The sequence below is a fragment of the Thamnophis elegans genome, chromosome 5, assembly GCF_009769535.1.
Source record: "Thamnophis elegans isolate rThaEle1 chromosome 5, rThaEle1.pri, whole genome shotgun sequence".
NCBI classification, from domain to species: domain Eukaryota; kingdom Metazoa; phylum Chordata; class Lepidosauria; order Squamata; family Colubridae; genus Thamnophis; species Thamnophis elegans.
The window spans coordinates 68,325,836-68,345,950 of NC_045545.1; the positions used below are offsets into that span (position 1 = coordinate 68,325,836).

The following is a 20,115-nucleotide window of genomic DNA, read 5'->3' on the forward strand; positions in this document are numbered from 1 at the left end:
CTTCATACCCAAGGTGTGTTCCTGCTTCTACTGCTCACAGGAGCTGATATTGCCCAACTTCTGTCCAGACCCTTCTCACCCGTTGGAGAGAAAGTGGCACACCTTAGACATAAGGAGGGCTCTGAGGCCAGCCCCTCCCTGACATGGGGATGTAGCATGCATTATGTTGGTTGTTACACTGTTATGTTGAAGGTATGACTCAATAAAAGTTTGAAACTATAATAAAAGTCTGAAGTGGATGGCACGAGTCGGATAGAGTTCTTCGGGCAGTACCTGGTGCACCAGGGGTGTGTCCCAAAGAGCTTATCTGACTCAGTCCAATCAACGAGAGGACAAGGTCAACCCATCCTGGATACTCCTCCCCCACTATGAGAAGAGGCGTATCAGGTAAGTACCAACGCCCTTTTGCTGTTTGCTGTAAGGAGGCAAATTGCTGGGAGGCAAAGGCAGATTTTTTTTCTTGTTTTTCTCCCCAAAAGCTAGGTGTATCTTATGGTCCGGAGTGTCTTATAATGCAAAAGATACGGTATATTATTTATCTCACCTTTATTATTTTTATAAATAACTCAACATGGTGAACATACCTAATACTCCCTCCTCCTATTTTTTCCCAAGAGGAGGATTGGGCTAGCCCAAAGTCACCCAGCTGGCTTTCACACCTAAGATAAGACTAGAACTCACAGTCTCCCAGTTTCTAGCCTGGTGTCTTAACCATTAGACCAAACTGGCTCTTCAGTTTTCATTATATGACAGGTCTCAATATATGAGACCAAAGGTAAACAAATGTCTATTGGCAGGCAGTTTTATGTCCCAAGAGAATGGTTAAGAGAATATATGATTCAGAAAAATAATCTTGGGATCTGATGTTGTGTATCTCACGTGTATTTCACTCTGGTTTTTTTCCTCTGCCTGTTTGTAACTTCTTGAGTCAGGCGTAGAAAGCTGCTTTGTTGTATGACTACCTGGTACTATACAGTCAATGCTAAAGAAGTAAGCTATGTAATATATAAACAATGGTCATGAAAGGTATAAGATAATGATTAAAATCATAATTTCAGGCCAAAAGTGGCTTGAAAAAATGTCCATGTTGTAATAGTTTTTTCTTGCTGATTCTTATTCTGCCGAATTTCATTCTATATGGGGACATGCATATATACCTGATCACAGTTCATATATAAATTATGTAATGTGTAAAGAATATAAATGGAGTTTAAGACACAGCTTAAGACACATAATGGTCTTCATCATTTCTTTAATCACCCACTGAAGCTAAATCAAGGACACTTGGGATGAAGGAGAGGAAGCACTATTGTGAAGTCCCTGGAAGAATGTGGTTGGCTACAGGCCTGCACAAAATGCTGATTGTCCTTTACTCTTACTGAGCAGTTTTTCTTACCATCTTCTTCATATAAGAAGAGACTAGTATATGCCTTGCCAGGGCCACCTTACCAAGTTCAAATTATATACGTTAAATTTAAACTATGAACCAAAAATCCTCATTTGTGTGCATGTGGCAGAGCCACCATTCCTTACTCTTCAGCTAAATTTTAAAGTATTTCTGAGACCTTAAAAGGGAGGATTAGAATGGATCATTTCAAAAGACAATAATGAAATAGAGCCTCCAATGCCTTCTCAGTATTCCCTTTTTTTTCTTTTTTTGGCTTTCAAATACCAAGTTGTGATCAGTCACAATGATTTACAGAAGTCTGGATACAACAGGACCAGTAATATGCATTGCAGTATCTGGGAGTAAATATTATTACAGGAAAAATATGGGAAGTATTTTCAAAGCTTAAGGTCTCCGTGAGTCCTGTTACTTTTATAGCTAGCTTAGGACAAAACACTGAACTAAAATCAATCATCCAACAAGTTGTGGGGCCAACTGTAGATATTGCCTTAGCTTGTTATATGATCACAGTAATCTTGTTTGTGAATTCAAGTTGAGTTTGTGCAGTAAATAAAGTCACTGAGTAATATGCTTTTGGGCATAATAGTACAATTCATTTATAAAATACTTGGGAGGCATCAGACATTCTGATTGGATTTTATTGGATTTTATTTATTGGGAAGAAATGCCCATTCAGCTTCTTTTGTGGCAACTGGCAGAATCCAACATGGCTGCTTTCATCTGATTGTCAGACTCTCATTTATAGGCTGTTGGTACACATGGCTAAGCATTTGCCCTAACAAATATGTGACTTGGTTATATAAAGTGCTTACTTGATATGTGCATATGCACTATTGAACATGTAGAAATTAGGGACAGAACAATGGTTGTACCCCATGCTCCTTTCCAGATTTTAAAATTTCTATTGTGGGTATAGCTGGATATTTCCACAGCATTTCCTTAATCCATTATGTTGATATGTACATACCAATTGCCTTTCTCTTTCAGAACTCTTGATTTTATACAATCAGTTTGCAGAGATTGTGAGAGAGAACATAGGTTTCCAAGTTGTCCTAGTCCTAACCCAGTGTTATCTTGGCTTACTTACAGGTCACTGTGTTCCTTTAGAAACTGTGACCATCAGATAAAATTATCTACTCTCTGCTATTTTCCTGATGGCTAGTTGTGGGCTGAAAACCTAAGACAGCTTTGTTTTTGCTAGTAGTTGGTTGACATTTCAATTTCTCTTCTCCCCTTGAACATGTGAGCAAATTGGAGGCTGAAATTGCTTGTCTCATGATAAGTGATCATGAAACCAGAGCTTTCCAAATGTCTTTGACTAGAGAACTTATTGGAAAGCACAAATGTTATGATAAAAAGAACTTCATCAGCGAGATCTCATTGTTTTCAAGTATATAAGTCTATGTGGTAATGACCTAAAGCTACTTAAAAGCAACCTGAGTAAGCCTGGGAATAAAGTAAGCTTTTTTTTTTCAGATTTGGATTTATTTTCTTATTGGAAATATGCTGTTCCTGTTAGCCAGCAGTAAACTCCAGCCTTGAGGCTACATAATCAGATTTAATAAATCACAATCTCAATCTCAAATGTGAAAATGTTAGCTTTGTTGCAGGATGCCCTGTGAAAGCCAAGGGTAATATATATATTGCTTACATGTTTATACATCAATAAATTAACTAATAAATAATATCTTCTGGTTTTTGTTGGTCAAAGAATCTGTGAATCTTGATAGCATGAAAACAGTTTTTATCATTAGATCTTTCCAAAATGAAGGATTTATAAATACTTTATTACTACTATTGCTTTGGGAAGCCCTTACTGATATCTCATCCCACTTGGTAGTGTCGAGTGAAATTGCAGGTTTGACAGCCCCCTAACATATTATTTCACAATATAAACCTGTAGAGAGGCCTCCACAACGATATCTTTTTTCTTTGTTTCCATTTGTTTTTAAAAAAGAAAAGCTTGCCTAAGGAAAAATTTATGAAACTTAAACCTGAAATTATTGTTTACAACTTCAGTTCACTAATACAGTAAAAGTATTGCCCATAAATATTTCTATCTCTGTGTGTGTGTGTGTATGTGTGTCTGTCTGTCTGTCTGTCTGTCTGTCTACCTACCTACCTACCTACCTACCTACCTACCTACCTACCTACCTATCTATCTATTTATCTATCTATCTATCTATCTATCTATCTATCTATCTAATCTACCTACCTACCATTGTTCTTATACTTTTTAATAAACATTAGAGGACCCACATGATGGTCACAGGTAAATATTTTTAGTAATTGTTAGGAATATAATCTAACAGTTGGGTTGGCAATATATAAATCATGTAACAATGCTGTACCTGTTTCTTTAAATCATGCTGTAAATGTGATTGGTTGCTGTTTCCTCAATTGGCCATAAGATGGAGCCAGAATCACTGTTAGACGCTGATCTGATCTGAGTGTTTAGAAGCTGGCTGTTAGAAGTGCCGTATAGTGATCAGCATGAGCTCTTGTAAGTTTTGCAACTGTTAGCAAACTTTGTGTACCGGACTGTTTGTATGATTATGGACTACGTTATTTGGATTATCTCTTAACCATAAGATGTTGATGACTGACTGTCTTAACCGTGCATTGACTTGGACTGTTTGAAGGACTCTGATACCTCTATTTCCACGAAAGTAAAAGCCTATTTAAACTGCAGTGTCTCTGTATGCCAGTTTGTGTATTCTCCAACACCACTCTCACAACGCTTCTCTGAATACACTCGCTCTCCCAATGGGGAGCTTACTGAACAGTAATGATTTTAAAAATTGAGTGATTTGACTCTGGAACATGACCAGCCACTCCCTGTTCTGGGTAATATGGTTGAGTAAAGGCAGAAGCCAATTCTTAGAATATGTAGAATGGGCTGTTCTAGGTGAAAACACTCCCAGAATCAGATTAGGCACATCTCTAATTTTTAGGCAGCTTCCAAACAATGACTCATGAATTCCAAAGGCTCTTTGGAAGCATCTAAGGCAATCAGTTTTATGTTAAGGTGGTAAATAGTTAATCAATATTTACAGGCAGGATATCAACTTTTAAGTCATATTATGTCAGATACTAGAAATGTGTGCTTCTAAGAATTCCTAGTTCTGTTTTCTAGTTGTTGATTTGGGAACCCTCAAGAGTTTGATATAAGATGGGTGACTATATAAACATTTTAAATAAACAAACTGTAGAGTCCTTGGTGTTCTCCGAGCTTGGTTGCTTTCTTGCAAATGTTTCATTACCAAACAAGGTAACATCAGGCTTGTTTGTCATCAAACAAACTGTATTTCTTTCCCTGTTGCATGTGAAATGAGAAACCTACACAGTTGCTTAGAATATTTGTTTCAATCATTAATAAGTTGGCAATCTAGATGTTGCTGTAGTATTCATATTAAATGGTGCTAATTAGCACATATCTGCTTATTAACCCTTCCCCAAGTTAACATCTTTTTTAAAGTCAGCATCCTTCCTGGTACCAAAATATAAAGTTCACAAGAAACTCACAAAGCCAGTTCTGACTTTGTTCTTCAGTAATCTGGATCATTCATATTGTGGGGAAAAGGAAGATCCAGCATGTAATATTTGCACTAACTGAATAATTTGGCTAGCCTTCAGTTAAGTGCTTGAATGTATGTATTTAAGATTTCAAATTTATTTTAATCTCAGTACTTTGGCTGTAAATATTGTGCTGGCTAATAGCAATTGCTATCACCCCCTTTTTAAAGATAGCTTCTTGCAAAAATATTCACATGATCCTTTGGGAGTAAACAAACCACCTATAAGTCCTTAACACTGACTTGTTGATCATGAGTTAGGGTGATGGTGTTGTGTTTTGCTTCCAGGAAACGAAATTGTTCTTGCATGTGAACAAGTGGAACAGTATCTGACACTGGGCAAAGTTAATAAGTTATCTTCCTTGCTGTTAATAATGAAATTTCTTGGAAACATAGCTTTGAGCTCTCTGCTTTTTATCAGCTCTCCCAGAATCCTTTTATTGTAGATGATAGTTTTTGGTTTGTTTGTATTGGCCTTTCTGTGCTTCCAGGGCCTCTGTCTAGTCTACAGTATTGTGTTTCTAGACCTTGCCAGTCAGTTGCTATCCTCTTAGTCGAATCTAATTTATTACCTCTAAAAACTAGCTTGACTAGAAATATGTTTTGCAGCGAAACTTTTACTATGTAGTTCATTGACAGTGGCATTCCTCATCCTGGTTCAGGGGGCTGAGTCAAATGATCACATATGAAATATGCAGAAATGTATATGTGATTTAGGAATTTTAACAAAACAAGTAGGCTTGAAGAGCTGAAAACGAACAACTTTGTTCAAAATAGGTTAGTGTTCCTATTTTGCAGAAGAAGGTTGTGAAATAAGCAAATTAACATGAAACTAGAAATGTTCAAGAATTGGAAATCGTTGCAGATCTGCTGGAAAGAATTAAATAGAACTGAGGTAGATCTTATCTTATTTTCTGCTTACCTGTGAGGTAGAAGACTGAAAGATAGGAAAATTAAGGACAAGACTGCCTTTGGTCATTGTGGCCCCAAAACCTTCCAGAAAGGACAAGATTGAAAATAGTGGATTTTTATTGTTTGCTTGATTCATTTTTCAAGGCTTACTGAATAGTATAGCACCCATAGCATCCTTTTAAAGAAGGCAAAATAAAAACTAAAAAAAAAACAACCATGGGGGGTGGGGCAGTCCTGTGTTTTGTGTTGATAGAAGCTGCGTAAAGAGCTCCCTTTTTGGAACAAAACAGGCTATATAATCCTTAAAATACATAATCTGATACTAAAATTATTGCTGCTCAAGTAAATATCTTGACAGAAGGCAGGCCATAATTCATTTTACATTGCACTATGACAGATGCTTCAAGAACAGGTAGTTATTATTGCAGAATTTTATCTCTACCTTTCTTGATAGATTAAAAGGTATTGGATCCATTATATATAAGGTACAAATAGACCAGAGTAGTGGCCTAGTGGTAAACATGCTCACCCTCCCACTTGGAAGATTGAGGGTTCAATCCTAGGTAGTTGCAGATGTATCTCTCCCAGGGCGCAAAGAAAAAACATTTGCTATGAGCTCGGTATAGGTGTCAGGAAGGGCACCTGGCCAGTAAAAGCTCAGCTCCATCTAATCTCCCTGACTCTGTCCAGAATTAAGGGTCATAAAAAGAGAGTTATTTTTTTAATGTGAGGTGCAAATGGGTAGGGATTAGTAAATTCACATTCTTGGTGAACAGGTCAAGAGGGCTTGTATTCAGATGGCTTAAACAATTAAACATACTAAATATTCTTCTTTATAAGTATTACTGTTGACACCATGCCACTATATTTGGATTGGTAAGATTAATGTTTTTTTAATTTAAAAAACTGCTTAGAATCACCACTCCCTCTTCCATATTTTTTTCTGAGGTTTATAAAACTGTTGAATATGAACAGTAGGCTAGAAAATTATTTCGAATTCCTAAAATTAATTATGCTTCCTTTTTACAGCGGATCGTTGTAAAGAGGTACAGCAGATCCGAGAACAGCATCCAAACAAAATTCCAGTAAGTAAAGAAGATTATCTATGCTTTTAAATCAATTTATATAAATCCCTGAAACATAAGAAGTGTCTGGTAGGTCATATGCCAGGATCATGAAGCATTCCCTGTTTTTTTCCACACTGACCATTTGACTGTATATATTGCTAAGTTTAGGGAGTGGCTATATAAATGTTATTTTCTTTTTAAATGAGACTTTTAAAAAAAAAATCATAAATATTTTGAATACAGTATATTGTCAGGGTATATCATTTACAAAAGAAAAACAAAGAGAAAACAAAATTAAATATTAACACATATAATAACAATAGTAATAATGTAACAGAATAATTTTGGTTCAATTTCTGCTTTATATTAGCTTATTCATAATCCTGTTAATTATATAAGCATATTTATAATTATAAACCATCTTTATATTTAATTCATACATAGCACTAATCTTTCTTCATCTAATTTCTACCTCTTATCTCTAACCACTCATAAAATCTGTTCCATGTCAAATAATAGTATGCCTCTTTTTTGTCTTTTAATTTTCAAATCAATCTATCCATCTCTTCACAGTCTAATATTTTTCGAATTACATGCTCATCTGATGAAGTGTTCTTATTTTTCCAATATTGTGCAAACACAATCCTTGCTCTTGTCAATACATGCAAAACTAAATATATAGTCCCTTTATCATAACCCTATGGCATTATACCAAACAAAAATATTTCTGGTTTCAGATCTATATTTTGCTTAATCATATTTTCCAACCGCGTATGTATTTTGTTCCAATATTTTCTTGCTTTCATACAAGCCCACCAAATATGATAATAAGTACCTGGATTTTGATCTGGGTTCAATCAGAGTCACAGTACAATTGAATCCAGTCTTTGGGGGACAGGAAGAGTGTTACCCCTCAAGTCTCTGAAATATGTGGCAGAAGAGTGGTGATTGGGCTGGTGTCAAGCTATGACATTTATCTCCTCTTACCAAGGCAGATCTCATGCCAAGTTAAGAACGAAGAGGAAGATGTTGCTTTTGGCCAGTCTCCTAATGGGAGTAAGGTTTGGCCAACTTTACTCTTGTAATAAATCACCTCTTGTGATGATAGGGAGCAAAAAGCAAAATTGCTTGTCTGTTTATTACATGAGATGAACAGAAATGTTTTGACTTCCATAAGACTCGCCCCATAGGAACTCTCTTGTGTCCCATTTAATTTTTCTTCTAAGTTTTTTCCTCCAAAGAAATTCTTTGAGACTGGAATTTTTATTGCATTATTATTCATATGTGAATATTCCATTGCTATAGTAATAACTGATTACGTGCATGGAAGTATCATGTTTTGCTTATTACATTATGTTAATATATAAACATACTGGAAAGCACTAAATCTGCATAATACAGGCTTGCCATCAATTATCCTCTATTTCAGTGATGGGCAACCTTTTTGGCGTGGTGTGTCAAAAATCGGCAAAAAATCGAGCATAACTCGCGTTGTGTGTCACTTCGACAAAAACATAATTTTGCGCAATTTATAGTTTAAACTACAAAAATATATAATTGCAATATAATTGTATTTAATAAACCAAAAACAAATTATTTCACATAGCTGCTTAGTAACTTCTTTGTTCATCAGTCAATTTCGTATGTTGCCCTTGATATTATTATCAGTATCACTTACCAACGGTCCTGCTTAGCAACCAAAATGTTGGCTCAGAAACTCTGGCATTGAAGCGTGCAAGTCTTAAAGCTGTCAAGTTACAAGAACCTTGCACCCCTAACCCTTTAGGAAAAAAACCCCAGGGGTCTTCAAACCTGACAGCTTTAAGCCTTGTGGACTTCAACTCTTCAACTAAAAGAGAGACTGATAAATATTAAAAAAAATAAAACCAAAAAGCAGCTACTGCAGTGGCTTAGAATTTTACTCAATTACTGTTGAGCCCATGGAAAGTTCTGCAGCCCCAGGAGCAAAGGAAGGGGGACGGAGAGAGAGAGATTGGCTGTTTGGGGTGCTTGAAACCACCTGGCCCTCCCCAAAGGAAACCCTCATTTGCAGGATGAGCCTCGACTGGCTCTGCCCAGCGGGGTTACCCCAAGCGCCATTGGGCAGCGACGGATGCTTATCCTTTTTCCTTCGGCTGCTTCAGCTGGGACTTCAGACACCCCAAGGGAGGGACTTTATCGGGCCTCCCCCTCCCCACCCTTTGAATGAAGGTGTGATATGGCTCCTCCATCCCTGCTCTTTAACCCAGCCAGAATTACAGGAGGGCTGCCCCCGTTCTGCTTTCCGGGGTGGATCTTAGCCGAGGGACACCAAGACCCCAGAATGGGTGGGGGGTGGGGGAAGAGCTTCTTGACGGAGGCCACGATCGACTTTTGGAAGTTGTGTTTTCGTAAAATAAGATTAACCTTTGGATGTGTTTGTTCCGCTCGGCCAGCGGCATTTTCTCCCACTTAATCCCGGCGGATCCTGATATCTGAGCTGGAAAACTGCAACCCCCCGGAAATGATGACGCCCCGCTGAGTAGCTGGGACTTGCAGAAAAAGGCTGCAGAGAGAGAAGCGTTCGATCCGTAATCCGTCTGTGGGGGGCGCTGGGGACAGGCCGGGCCCCTTCTTCCCACCTCTATCCCCCCCCACTCTTGAGGGACAAGCCCTTTCCCCTGTCCCAACGGTGGAATTTGAGGCTACCTCTGCTTTCCCTCTCCCTCCCTCAGTTGTGCAGCAGCGGCAGCTCTCAGCCTGGGCGGCAGCGTCACGCAGGCTGTGGAAGGAGGGGGAGGAGGAGGGAACCAAAGAGAGCTTTTACCGAGTCTGCGCCCCACAGCCAGGACCGTCCTGGCGCCTCAAGCCGCGTTTCTTCCTGCAAAGCCCTTCTGGCGTCAAGCGGAACTCTCGGGTTGCCCGAAGGGCTTTGCAGGAAGAAACGCAGCTTGAGGCGCAAGGACGATCCTGGCTGTGGGGCGCAGACCCGGTAAAAGCCTCTCTTTGGTTGGTTCCCTCCTCCTCCTCCTCCTTCCACAGCCTGTGTGACGCTGCCGCCCAGGCTGAGAGCTGCCGCTGAAACAAGTTTGGGGAGCATGTGCGTGTCACCCGAAATGGCTACGCGTGTCAGCACTGACACGCGTGTCATAGGTTCGCCATCACTGCTCTATTTTTTTCTTGTTTTCCTTTATTGTTCTTAGATAATAAAATAATTTAAGCTCCTCTTTCTTTTTTTCACTAGTCATGCTCCAAATGTTATTGCCCAAGGCAGAAAACTTCATAGGCATGTTCTGCAAACTTTTATTAAGCAACAATTAAGTTACGTGAATATTAATCAAAAACTCGATTGTATCAATATTGCACAAAGATATCACATAGAATCTGACAGTGAAAATAAGCATCTCAGACTCATTTCTGGGCAAAAAGGGAACAAGAAATTAATGTAAAGAGATTGTTGTTGGGATATTTAATGTTAATGCTATGCCTCAGTTTAAAATGGATGATGAAATACCTAATTAAATGTAATGATGAAATGCTCTGTGTCAATTACCTATCCTATACAGCATTTGTGTTTCAGCCAATATATTAAATAGGTGGGCCTTTGTTAATAGTATGAATCCTTCCCCCAAAAAAGTGCTCCGGAATATACAGTAGCTCTTCTCTCAAATGATTGAAACATTCCCTCATCCACCCAGCTCTCACATACTTCAGAAGCTGTTTCTGGCTGTCTTTGAAGTACAGAGCTAAAGGGCTAATCGTGCTCGTGCATGTACAGTAGAGATAGCTGGGAGCAGTTTCTGAAACAGCTGTGCCAGTTCAAAAAAAGATGCACCTGCTTTAACAATTTGAAAAGAGATGCTGTGCAATCTGAAAGCCATCTTTCAAAAGGTTTGTCAGCTCTATGGAACAAGTGTTAACTGGTTCATAATTATTATAGAAGTCTGCTGGTGTTTTTTATTTATTTATTTATTTATTTATTCGTTTGTTTGTCTCACCTTTATTATTTTCATAATCCATAGCTGACAACACAGCCTAATGCTCCTTTTTTCTCCTTTTCCCCCCACAACAACAACAACCCTGTGAGGTGGATTAGGCTGAGGGAGAGTAACTGGCCCAAAGTCACCCATTTGGCTGTCATGCCTAAACTGGGACTAGAACTCACATTCCCCCCCCCCCCCACTCCCGGTTTCTAGTGTGATCCTTAACCACTACAACTACTGGCTCTTTTCCTTATTTTTCCTGCTTATTTTCAGTATGGCACACTGTTTATATGTTTTACAATTTTAAATAAATAAATATATAATTTCTTTGTAAGCTGCTTTTAGTGTACAGTGGGCCGAATACAGTGGTATCTCAATATCCATCGGTAATTCATTCTGGGAAACACGACAAATACTAAAACCAATGAGTACCAAGAAAACCACATGACCCACTGTTTTGGCCAGAAGAAATAGCGAGTCACAAGGCAGCCAACTTCAGCAAGTTATTTCTTGCACATTGACTATCAAGAGAAAGATGAGTACCAGGACACGTTTTCTGCTTCAGAATGTGTCAAACACCAAATTTAATGAGCTTTGAAGCAGTTGAGTGCCAAGGTATGATTGTACCAATTAAGAAAAATAAAAATAAATAAAAAATTTCCAAACAACTTGATTTATGTTAGGGCTGCATTGCAGATCACAATTCGCATATCAGGCATTAGAGCTTACTGATTTAAGCACATGGTTTAACTGTTTTGAAATGGTTGTAATGCTTTACCTCTTTAAGTGACTGAAAACACATTAAGAAATCTTATAATTTTTAAACGTGTCTCTCACACTGTAACCCTTAGCATTCCCACCAACCTCTCCAACGCAAGGTGAATAGGAAAAGCTAAATGTGTGCCTTTGTTAAACCTTGAACTGTTCTTTGAATACATCCCTAAAGCATCTACTTCACTACCTTACACTCAACTGATAGAGCTAACTTCCTCCAATTTCTTTTGCTCCAATTTAGGTAAAGAATATGTTATAAACATAAGCAATGGTAGGGAGAGAGACAAGCAAGAGAGCAAGAAGGGGAAAATGATAAACTTGCACAATGACTTTGTGGTGCAAACATCTCCCCTTCCATCCTTGTGTGTGACATTGCAACAGGAGTACAAAAAGCTTGTATTGTGATGTCACCGTGTATGTTTTATTATTTTGATGTGCTGTGGAATTGTATCTAAATTGAATACTTTGTCTCTAGTCTTGATTTCTTTTCTAATCACCTGATACTAAGAAGCTGACTTTCATGCAAAGAAGCTATGAAAATGTCTGGGTTATAAATTAGGTTGAGGGTTATAAATTAGGTTGAGGGTCTCTAGTACTATTTGTAGGATTTTAAATCCTGATTCAAGAGCTGGTATACACTGGAGTTAAAGCAAGTTCAGGGTGAGATCAGATTGGCAGCTGATCTATCACAGGTTTGCTGTATTAAGTTCTCTCTAAGTGTCAGATGTCATACATGTGATACTGAGTCCAAGAAATCTGCCAAATTACATATGAATCTGATGTGAATGACTTGGGGGGGAAGGAATAGGTAAAAGTCTGTCCTGCTTCTGTTTTAAAAATTAGTCAGATTGTGTCATTTTTATTAGTAATGGTAGAAGTAATAAAAGTGAAGGAATTAAACCCAAATTCTACGTTTAAACAAACTTCCGTCCTGGAGAAGGGAAATGAGGTGAATGCTGTTGGATGTAATTCCAGTCCAGCTTTCTTGCTAGCAGATGGTAAGGGGAGAGCTAGACTAGGAATTCATTTTTAAGATTTTCTGGATGCTAAACTTGATCTCAAATTCACAGCCCCAGAGGAGGTGACACCAAAGCTTTTGCTGTACTTCAGAATAATAATCTTTAATGCCTGAAGTGATTCAGCACTATCATATCTCTCTCCGAAGCTATTTTCTCCTTTTCTACATTAATTTTAGTTCCCCCACTTGCCAATTCCTGTGTCCTGCAGGGTCTCAGGACCACACAGTCTTTGCCTAAATATAATATATGTTGGTAGACGGCTGATTTTAGAAGAATTACAGACATCTTAGGCTGCCTAAAATGAGCCAGAAGGGGATAGGGGAGAAAGATATTTCAAAAACATCACAATCTTGTCTATGCCTTTTGGAAACAGCTTTGTCACAGCTTTTGCAGGGCTTGAAAGTCATTCACATATTTTTTGTAATTGTTTGCTGGAAAGAAATGTGTCCACTTTAGGTATAAAAAGAAATAAAAATAACTGTACTTATTCAGTTTTGCACATTTCTGGAGCGGAGAATTCACAAACATCAAAATACAAACACAGAAGTCTGAAGATTAACACTGTTGAGTCAAGTTGGTTAAAAAGCTGTAGCTGCTTATAGCTTAGATCTGGCTACAAGCCACATGTGCATAAAATCAGTGGCTCCATTTTTGGCCCTACCAATTGTTGCTATGTAGCTTTTTCTGATTTTGACCATAGGGGGCAAAGGACTGTGTCTCACACGCTCGTACTCTGGTTCTAGTTCAGAGTACGAATTCCACGGTTTCTTTTGAGAAAAGAGCAGCATCATGGGGCAGTCTGGTACATATTTAGGGTTAGGTTTTATTTGGCTCCAAGTGTAACTTAAGCATTCCTAGGAAAGAATGGCAGTGTTCTGATAATATCTTTATAGTCCTACCATGAGCCACGGTGGCGCAGTGGAAGTAGTAGCAAACCCTGTTTCTTTCCAGGTTCAAAAATTCTCTTAGACAGTAAGTGAGACATTAACATGAGACACACTAACAACATCACATGTTGCCAAGGCCATGGTTTTTCTCGTTTTGATATATAGCTGTGCAAATATGAGCAGAGAAAAATCTATGCCTCTGATACATGATATAATTCAATATTAGATTAAGTAAAGCCATATTACTCAGTGAAAGCATTAATAACGAAGCTAAAGCCTTTTGGATACATAATGGGAAGGCAAGTGTCACTGGAGAAGACACTGCTTGGGAAAATGAGGGCCAACTGAAAAAGAAGCTTACAGGGGACAGAGAGGTGGCTAGATGATATCACTGACAGCTGAAGGGAAACCTAAGTTTACAACTCAAAGAAGCAATTAAGAGTAATCTATGCATCCAAAGCACCCATACAGGCCCAATACAGGTGAGTGATCAACTGTCTCCTTTGTGTGATAATGGGGAGTGTCAAAATAAATGACAGCCCTCTTTAATATTGCACAGAATTAAGCAACTGTTTGTATATTGCATACAGCACTTAAGTTTTCTTTTTCTTTTGAAATAAAGAGTGCAGCTGCAAACATTGTAAATCTTTGGTGACCTGATTAAGAATTGGCACATAAATAGAGTCCGCACTTTTGATAGGTAGGCAAGCACAGTTAATGTATATGGATTACAACAATAGAAAGAATTGTGAAAAGAGCAAGATTAGCAAACAACTTAGCTGGTAAAATACAGTAAAGGAATATAAGCAGACATAGCAAAACGAAAAGAGGCAATCACTATATATTAGTTTTTTCCATAGTAAAAGGAACACAAAAATAAATATGAAAAACTAGGATATCATTGGAAAAATAAGGCTTAAACTTGGCTTTCCATCATGAGTGTTGCTGCATATGTGTCTGTCATTCCAAAGTGAGAAAGTCCTCTCTATTTTTGTGTCACATTCCATGTGTTAGTGTCATGGAATACAGTTTTTACTGTCCAATATCATGTGGCTGGAATGCAGATGTTTGAAGAAAACCTCCTAAATGCAAGCAGTTTACATAACTAGGACCTCTGAATAACCATTAGGATTACATAGAATTTATCTGGGTGATCATCTGCTTTCAGATAGGGATTCTCCAGCCATCTATATCCAAAGGTAGAGTTTGATGTTCATATGCTATCAGGCTATGGCTAGAAGTCACACTTTTGAGTAAGAACAGACGCAGTTGCTTATTGCAGAATTTTAATTTGGCCTTAAATATATTTTATTGTACAAGAAACAGATTTCTGGGGTTTAGTTTTATTTAGATCATCATGGAAGTTTTTCTTTCTATGATCACACAATAAGGAAGTACTAATAATGATAAAGCAAAATTATAATGATATGGCTTTGAGTTTGCCATGATTGAACACCATTTTAATTGCTCTTTTTCTACTGATGAAAAACAGTGGTTCCCTGCTTTCCTTTTTACAGACTCTACATCATTATTAAAGAAAGCTTTTACAAACTTCTTACATTAATCAGCTGAGTGGTACAGCACCTGCACCTCCTTCAAAGCACCTCTTGGGACCCTTAGATTTTTTAAAAAAATGTAAAATATTAAAATGTTTCAAATCTCATGAGACCAGTGGATTTTGCTTATTTTGTGTTCTCATTTGAAATTTAATTAGATTTTGAGTGCAAACTTCAACATCTCACAAGATAATTTGGAAGAAATATGTTAAAAAAGGATCCAATTCTCTGTCTTAATTGTGTGGATCCAAAAAATTGTTACTTGTTCATTAATGATGTTTGCTGCCTTAAAAAGGATTCTTTTTTTGATTTTGCTGAGCAAGAAAAAATCTGACAGCACCACATTTCTTCTTCTAGGTCATTATTGAGAGATACAAAGGGGAGAAGCAGCTACCTGTTTTGGATAAGACCAAATTTCTAGTTCCTGATCATGTCAATATGAGTGAATTGGTAAAAATAATACGGTAAGTGAAATACTTCAAAGCAGCTGTGATTTGCTTCTCAATACCATATGACCAAGGAGCATCTTTCCTTTTGAGTAGAATAGTGCTGACAATTTGGTTGCCTATGGCAGGGATCGCCAAGCTTGGCCACTTTTAAGTCTTGTGAACTTCAACTTCCAGAATTCCTCAGCCAGCCAAATCTTAAAAGTTGCCAAATTTGGAGACTCCCTGGCCTGCGGTATGAAAGCAACTTCCCTTTTGCTATAGAGTACCTTGCCTTTTAACCATCTCCTCATTCACCCAGAAGAAAGGAACCCTGCTCAAGTCATGGGAAGATTTGGGGACAAAAATTTAGAGTGGCAAGGATTAGAATGACTAAGAGTGTTCCCAAATGTATAAACGGCTGGCTTACCACATTTTGAAGTCAGCAAAGTAATACACATTCCCAGTTATAGATGGGAATCCTCCATAATTCTTTGCCTGCTGCTGCTCAGGTAGTTGTTTGGAAGATTATCACCCATTCAAGCAGAGGTGGGTTGCTCCCGGTTTGGCCTGGATCAGGCGAATCGATAGTGGTGGCGGCGGGAGGCTCTGCCTACCTGCCCGGGCGCAGAAGCGTCGCTCACAAACAAACCAGTAGCACCAGGATTTGCAACCCATCTCTTCATTCAAGCCGGCCCCAGTTGGTTCCCAAAGAAATATAAGGATTATAATTGCATTTCTGTCTTCTATGAAGATGGGTAGTTGTCTTGGAGATTAGATAACCCTGCATTGAGGATGCAGATTTGCAATATCTCTTTATCTGCATTTTGACTAATTCACTGGCCTGCATTTATCAAGATGCAGTTATCAAATCAGAAGTATATCAAATTTCTGCCTCTTCCCTGAAACTGCACTTTTTTGAGAGTTAAAAGAGCTTCATAGCTCCATAGTCATTATTTGGATTAGCTCTTGCTGCAACTGTGTGCAAATCACACAGAAGGACACTTTGGAGGCCCTCCAAGATGATTAATGTGTGTGGCAGAGACACATGACAGTTAAAGCAAGGCAGCAGATATATTTTGCAAAGCTTCCATCATTATGTGTGATAGAAATTTGAGTGCTTGAAACTGTCAAGTGTCCAAAGTGGGAGTAAACTATAGAATGAAAAGGGTAAAGCATCCTTGACCAATCTGAACCTCGCCAATACGACTCCCCCCTCCTCCCCCAATCTCTGGGAATGGCAGTCCGACACATTCTGAAGGCAGCATGATTGCAAAATCAATTTCAAATAAGCATACTGTCTTCAAGATGTATTGGGAATACCATTCCCATTTAAATATCTTAACATGCTCTTATTACCATTAATACTGACCTGCTACGTGGCCTACATTATGAAGACTTTTTTTAAAAAAACACAAGCAAATTAGAAAAAGAAAGTAAACTTAGTAGGGCAGATTTATTAAATGGTAGAACATGTAATAAAATAGCACTGACACGCCTGTTAGTTTTTAGACATTTATGGTATTGATGCCCCATAGCTCGTTCATTTATATTTAACTAGAATTAGCTGTGCATGCTCCATTATGCTATTTTAGGCTCAATAATTGCCTTCTGCACCTCCTCAGGCGCCGACTACAACTGAATCCAACCCAGGCTTTCTTCCTATTGGTAAACCAGCACAGCATGGTGAGCGTTTCTACCCCAATCTCTGAGATCTATGAGCAAGAGAAGGATGAAGATGGCTTCCTCTACATGGTCTATGCTTCACAGGAAACCTTTGGATATTGAAGGTCACCACCAGAGGACTAATTCCAAACTGTCGCAGCAACATCTCTGCCTCCTCACTGCAGCCCACCTTGGCACACCCTGTGCAGAGAGCAGCTTTTGGTCCAGGAGCAGCCTGGAAGCGACCGTGTTCCTCCAATTTCGTAGCGCATCAGACCAAGATAATTCAGTGTGTAGGTGTGTGAGAGACCCATAATTCTCTGTTTGCATTGCCTCTTTGTCTTTTATGATTGCTATACATTGTCTCCCATCTTGTTCACGCAGGTGTGTTTGCTCTCTCCTTTCATATTATGTCTTCTTTCTTACTCCAATGCCAAATTGATGGAACCCCTGGCAGTCTGGCAAATAAACTGTTTTCCTCACTTTTTAAAGCAGGGGATGTATTTGTTCTGCTATTAAAGGGCAGAAAATTAAAACATAAATAAATTACTATAACTTTTATTGGGGTTTTATTGGAGTTTTCAGTTATTGATTCTTGGTGCTACACAATAAATGTAGGCATCTTTTCCAGTATTTTTCAAAATATATATATATATTTTAAGTTTATTATCTTTAAGCACGAGGGGGATTATAATTTGCTTGTATGATGTAGCCTTTAAAAAAATATTATGCTTTTTTGCACTTTAAAATGTTGTAAAAGTGAGAATGAAAGTAGCTTAATTTCACAAAGGTGTCGTATTCTGTGCTGTTTCTGACAATGTTTCTCTTTGCCTTTTATAAGGTTTATTTTTCAAACGCCAGTCTTTTTTCCCCTTTTTTGCTTTTAATGCATGCATTGGTTTTTTTTTCTATTTTTAATCCCATTGTGGCAAACAGGCCATATGGTTCAAGGAATGTACTGATTTATATTGCTATTCAACCTGGTTATTTTATTAAAAAAGACTATGATACCAAAAAGTGTGTATGACAGAGGAAAAAGATCTGCCCAGTTAAAACTATATAATCAGCTATATAAATAAAGATAAATTAAAATTCTCTTCTAATGGAAACTAGTTTCCCTGCCCTGAACTCATCATCACATATCTCTGAAGTTAAGGAACTGGCCTTGAAAAAAAAAGTGGTCCCTTTATCAGGTTTTCTTATCACTTTGATTTTACTGCTATGATGCAGATAGACTTTCCATATTCTACTAATGTTTTTTCACACATTTATTACACAGCTCAGTTTAACATACGGCTAGCCCTTAACCTACAACCATTCAGTCATCAAACACTACAAGTTACAATGGCGCTGAATGAAATGGGATTACTCAGAGTGCCAGTTGTCTCAGCACCCTTGCGGTCTGCTTGGCAACCCATTGACACTTACAACCAGTTGCAAAGCACTCCATAGCCATGTGATCACTATTTGAAACTTTTCCCCACCAGCTTCCTTAGAAACCTATTGGGGCAGGGAAGGTCACAAATTGCTGAAGGTAATGCCCCTCCACCTGGCATCCAGTCCTACTAGTACTCACACTGTACAAGTCACTTGCACACTTTCCCCCGATACATGTTGTGATTCTTACAAACATGATTCCCACTTCACACACCCTCCCTGATCCGCACTCTGCCTAACACACTCCTTGCACTCTTGCATACTCTACCCACTCTGCACTTATTCCGCATCCTCCCCAACCCTCCCATGTACCTGTTGCTCCCCCTGCAACTGAATAGCAACAGCACTTATATGAACTGCTTCACAATGCTTTACAGCCCTCTCTAAGCAGTTTATAGCAGTCAACATATTGCCCCCAACAATCTGGGTCCTCATTTTATCGACCTCGGAAGGACGGAAGGTTGAGTCAACCTTTAGCCAGTTACCTGCCACTTACCTGCCCGTGGGCCTGGGACATGCAAATTCCTGCCAGTTTCCCTACTGACTATAGTTGTGGGGAGATGGCAGGAAATGGCCTCATCTATCGACCATTTAACAATGTCAATTGGAACTTCAGGGATTGCCATCACTTATCAATGTAGTCACGCTTTATGACTATACTGCTTAGCAATAGAAACTCTGGCTGCAATTGCAATCATTAGTGAAGGGGTACCTGAACTTCCAACCCCACCCCCCAAAAAACCCTGTTTCAGAAAGTTAGGTGGGGATGACTCGGTCACTGAGATGAAGGTCATCCAATTTATTGACCAAAAGGTAGACTAGTTCAATGATTTGACTTTGAGTCAATATAGTATGCTCCAACTAGTGCCCTTTGTAATATGGTAATGTTACAACATATTTGGAGAGCACCAGGTAGAAGTTGAGCTAGAACCTATCTTTAAATCTGATTCTAGGGAGCAGGGCTATGTGCCAAGCCCTGCCCTGCATGTGAGTTGCCTTTTCTACAGCCAAGAAAGAATGCTGCTCAATCATTCTATTCCTTTGTGAGTGAAGTGGCGTCCTTCTATTTTCATTTTCCCAATCTTGCCTGGCCAGTGATCAACTTACATGCAAGTCAGTCAACAAATTGAGCCTCTGGATGTCTTTCAGCCACATGAAAAAATAGTAAGGCCACAACAACTATAAACTTCAGAATACTGAAGTTACAGGAATTCTGCATGCTAATCTAGAGAAGTAATGGGAGTGGGGGTATTAGTTACAGCCAGATAAAAATGATTACATTTAGCTGAACAGATTTTATGTGTTCAGTAAACCTCATGCAGAAATATGCAATTAACCACTGCATAAGCATACAATCCATACTTTGTGTCCTTTGTTCAATAAATATACCAAAATATGCATATTTCCCCCTTCTCACTCAATTCATCT

At 38.5% G+C, this 20,115-nt stretch overlaps 1 protein-coding gene across 2 annotated transcripts in view; it reads left to right on the forward strand.

The window, feature by feature from the left end:
• MAP1LC3A (microtubule associated protein 1 light chain 3 alpha) overlaps positions 1-18,345 on the forward strand; it is a 31,066-nt gene extending 12,721 nt beyond the window's left edge. The window contains exons 2-4 of one of the 2 annotated variants that reach the window (XM_032217868.1): positions 6,925-6,980; positions 15,518-15,624; positions 17,211-18,345. In XM_032217868.1, the coding sequence (XP_032073759.1) occupies positions 6,925-6,980; positions 15,518-15,624; positions 17,211-17,373 (326 nt within the window). In that variant the 3' untranslated portion in view covers positions 17,374-18,345. The remainder of the gene's footprint in view (positions 1-6,924; positions 6,981-15,517; positions 15,625-17,210) is intronic. The other variant, XM_032217867.1, reaches the window with a different exon arrangement.
• The last annotated feature ends 1,770 nt before the right edge of the window (positions 18,346-20,115 follow it).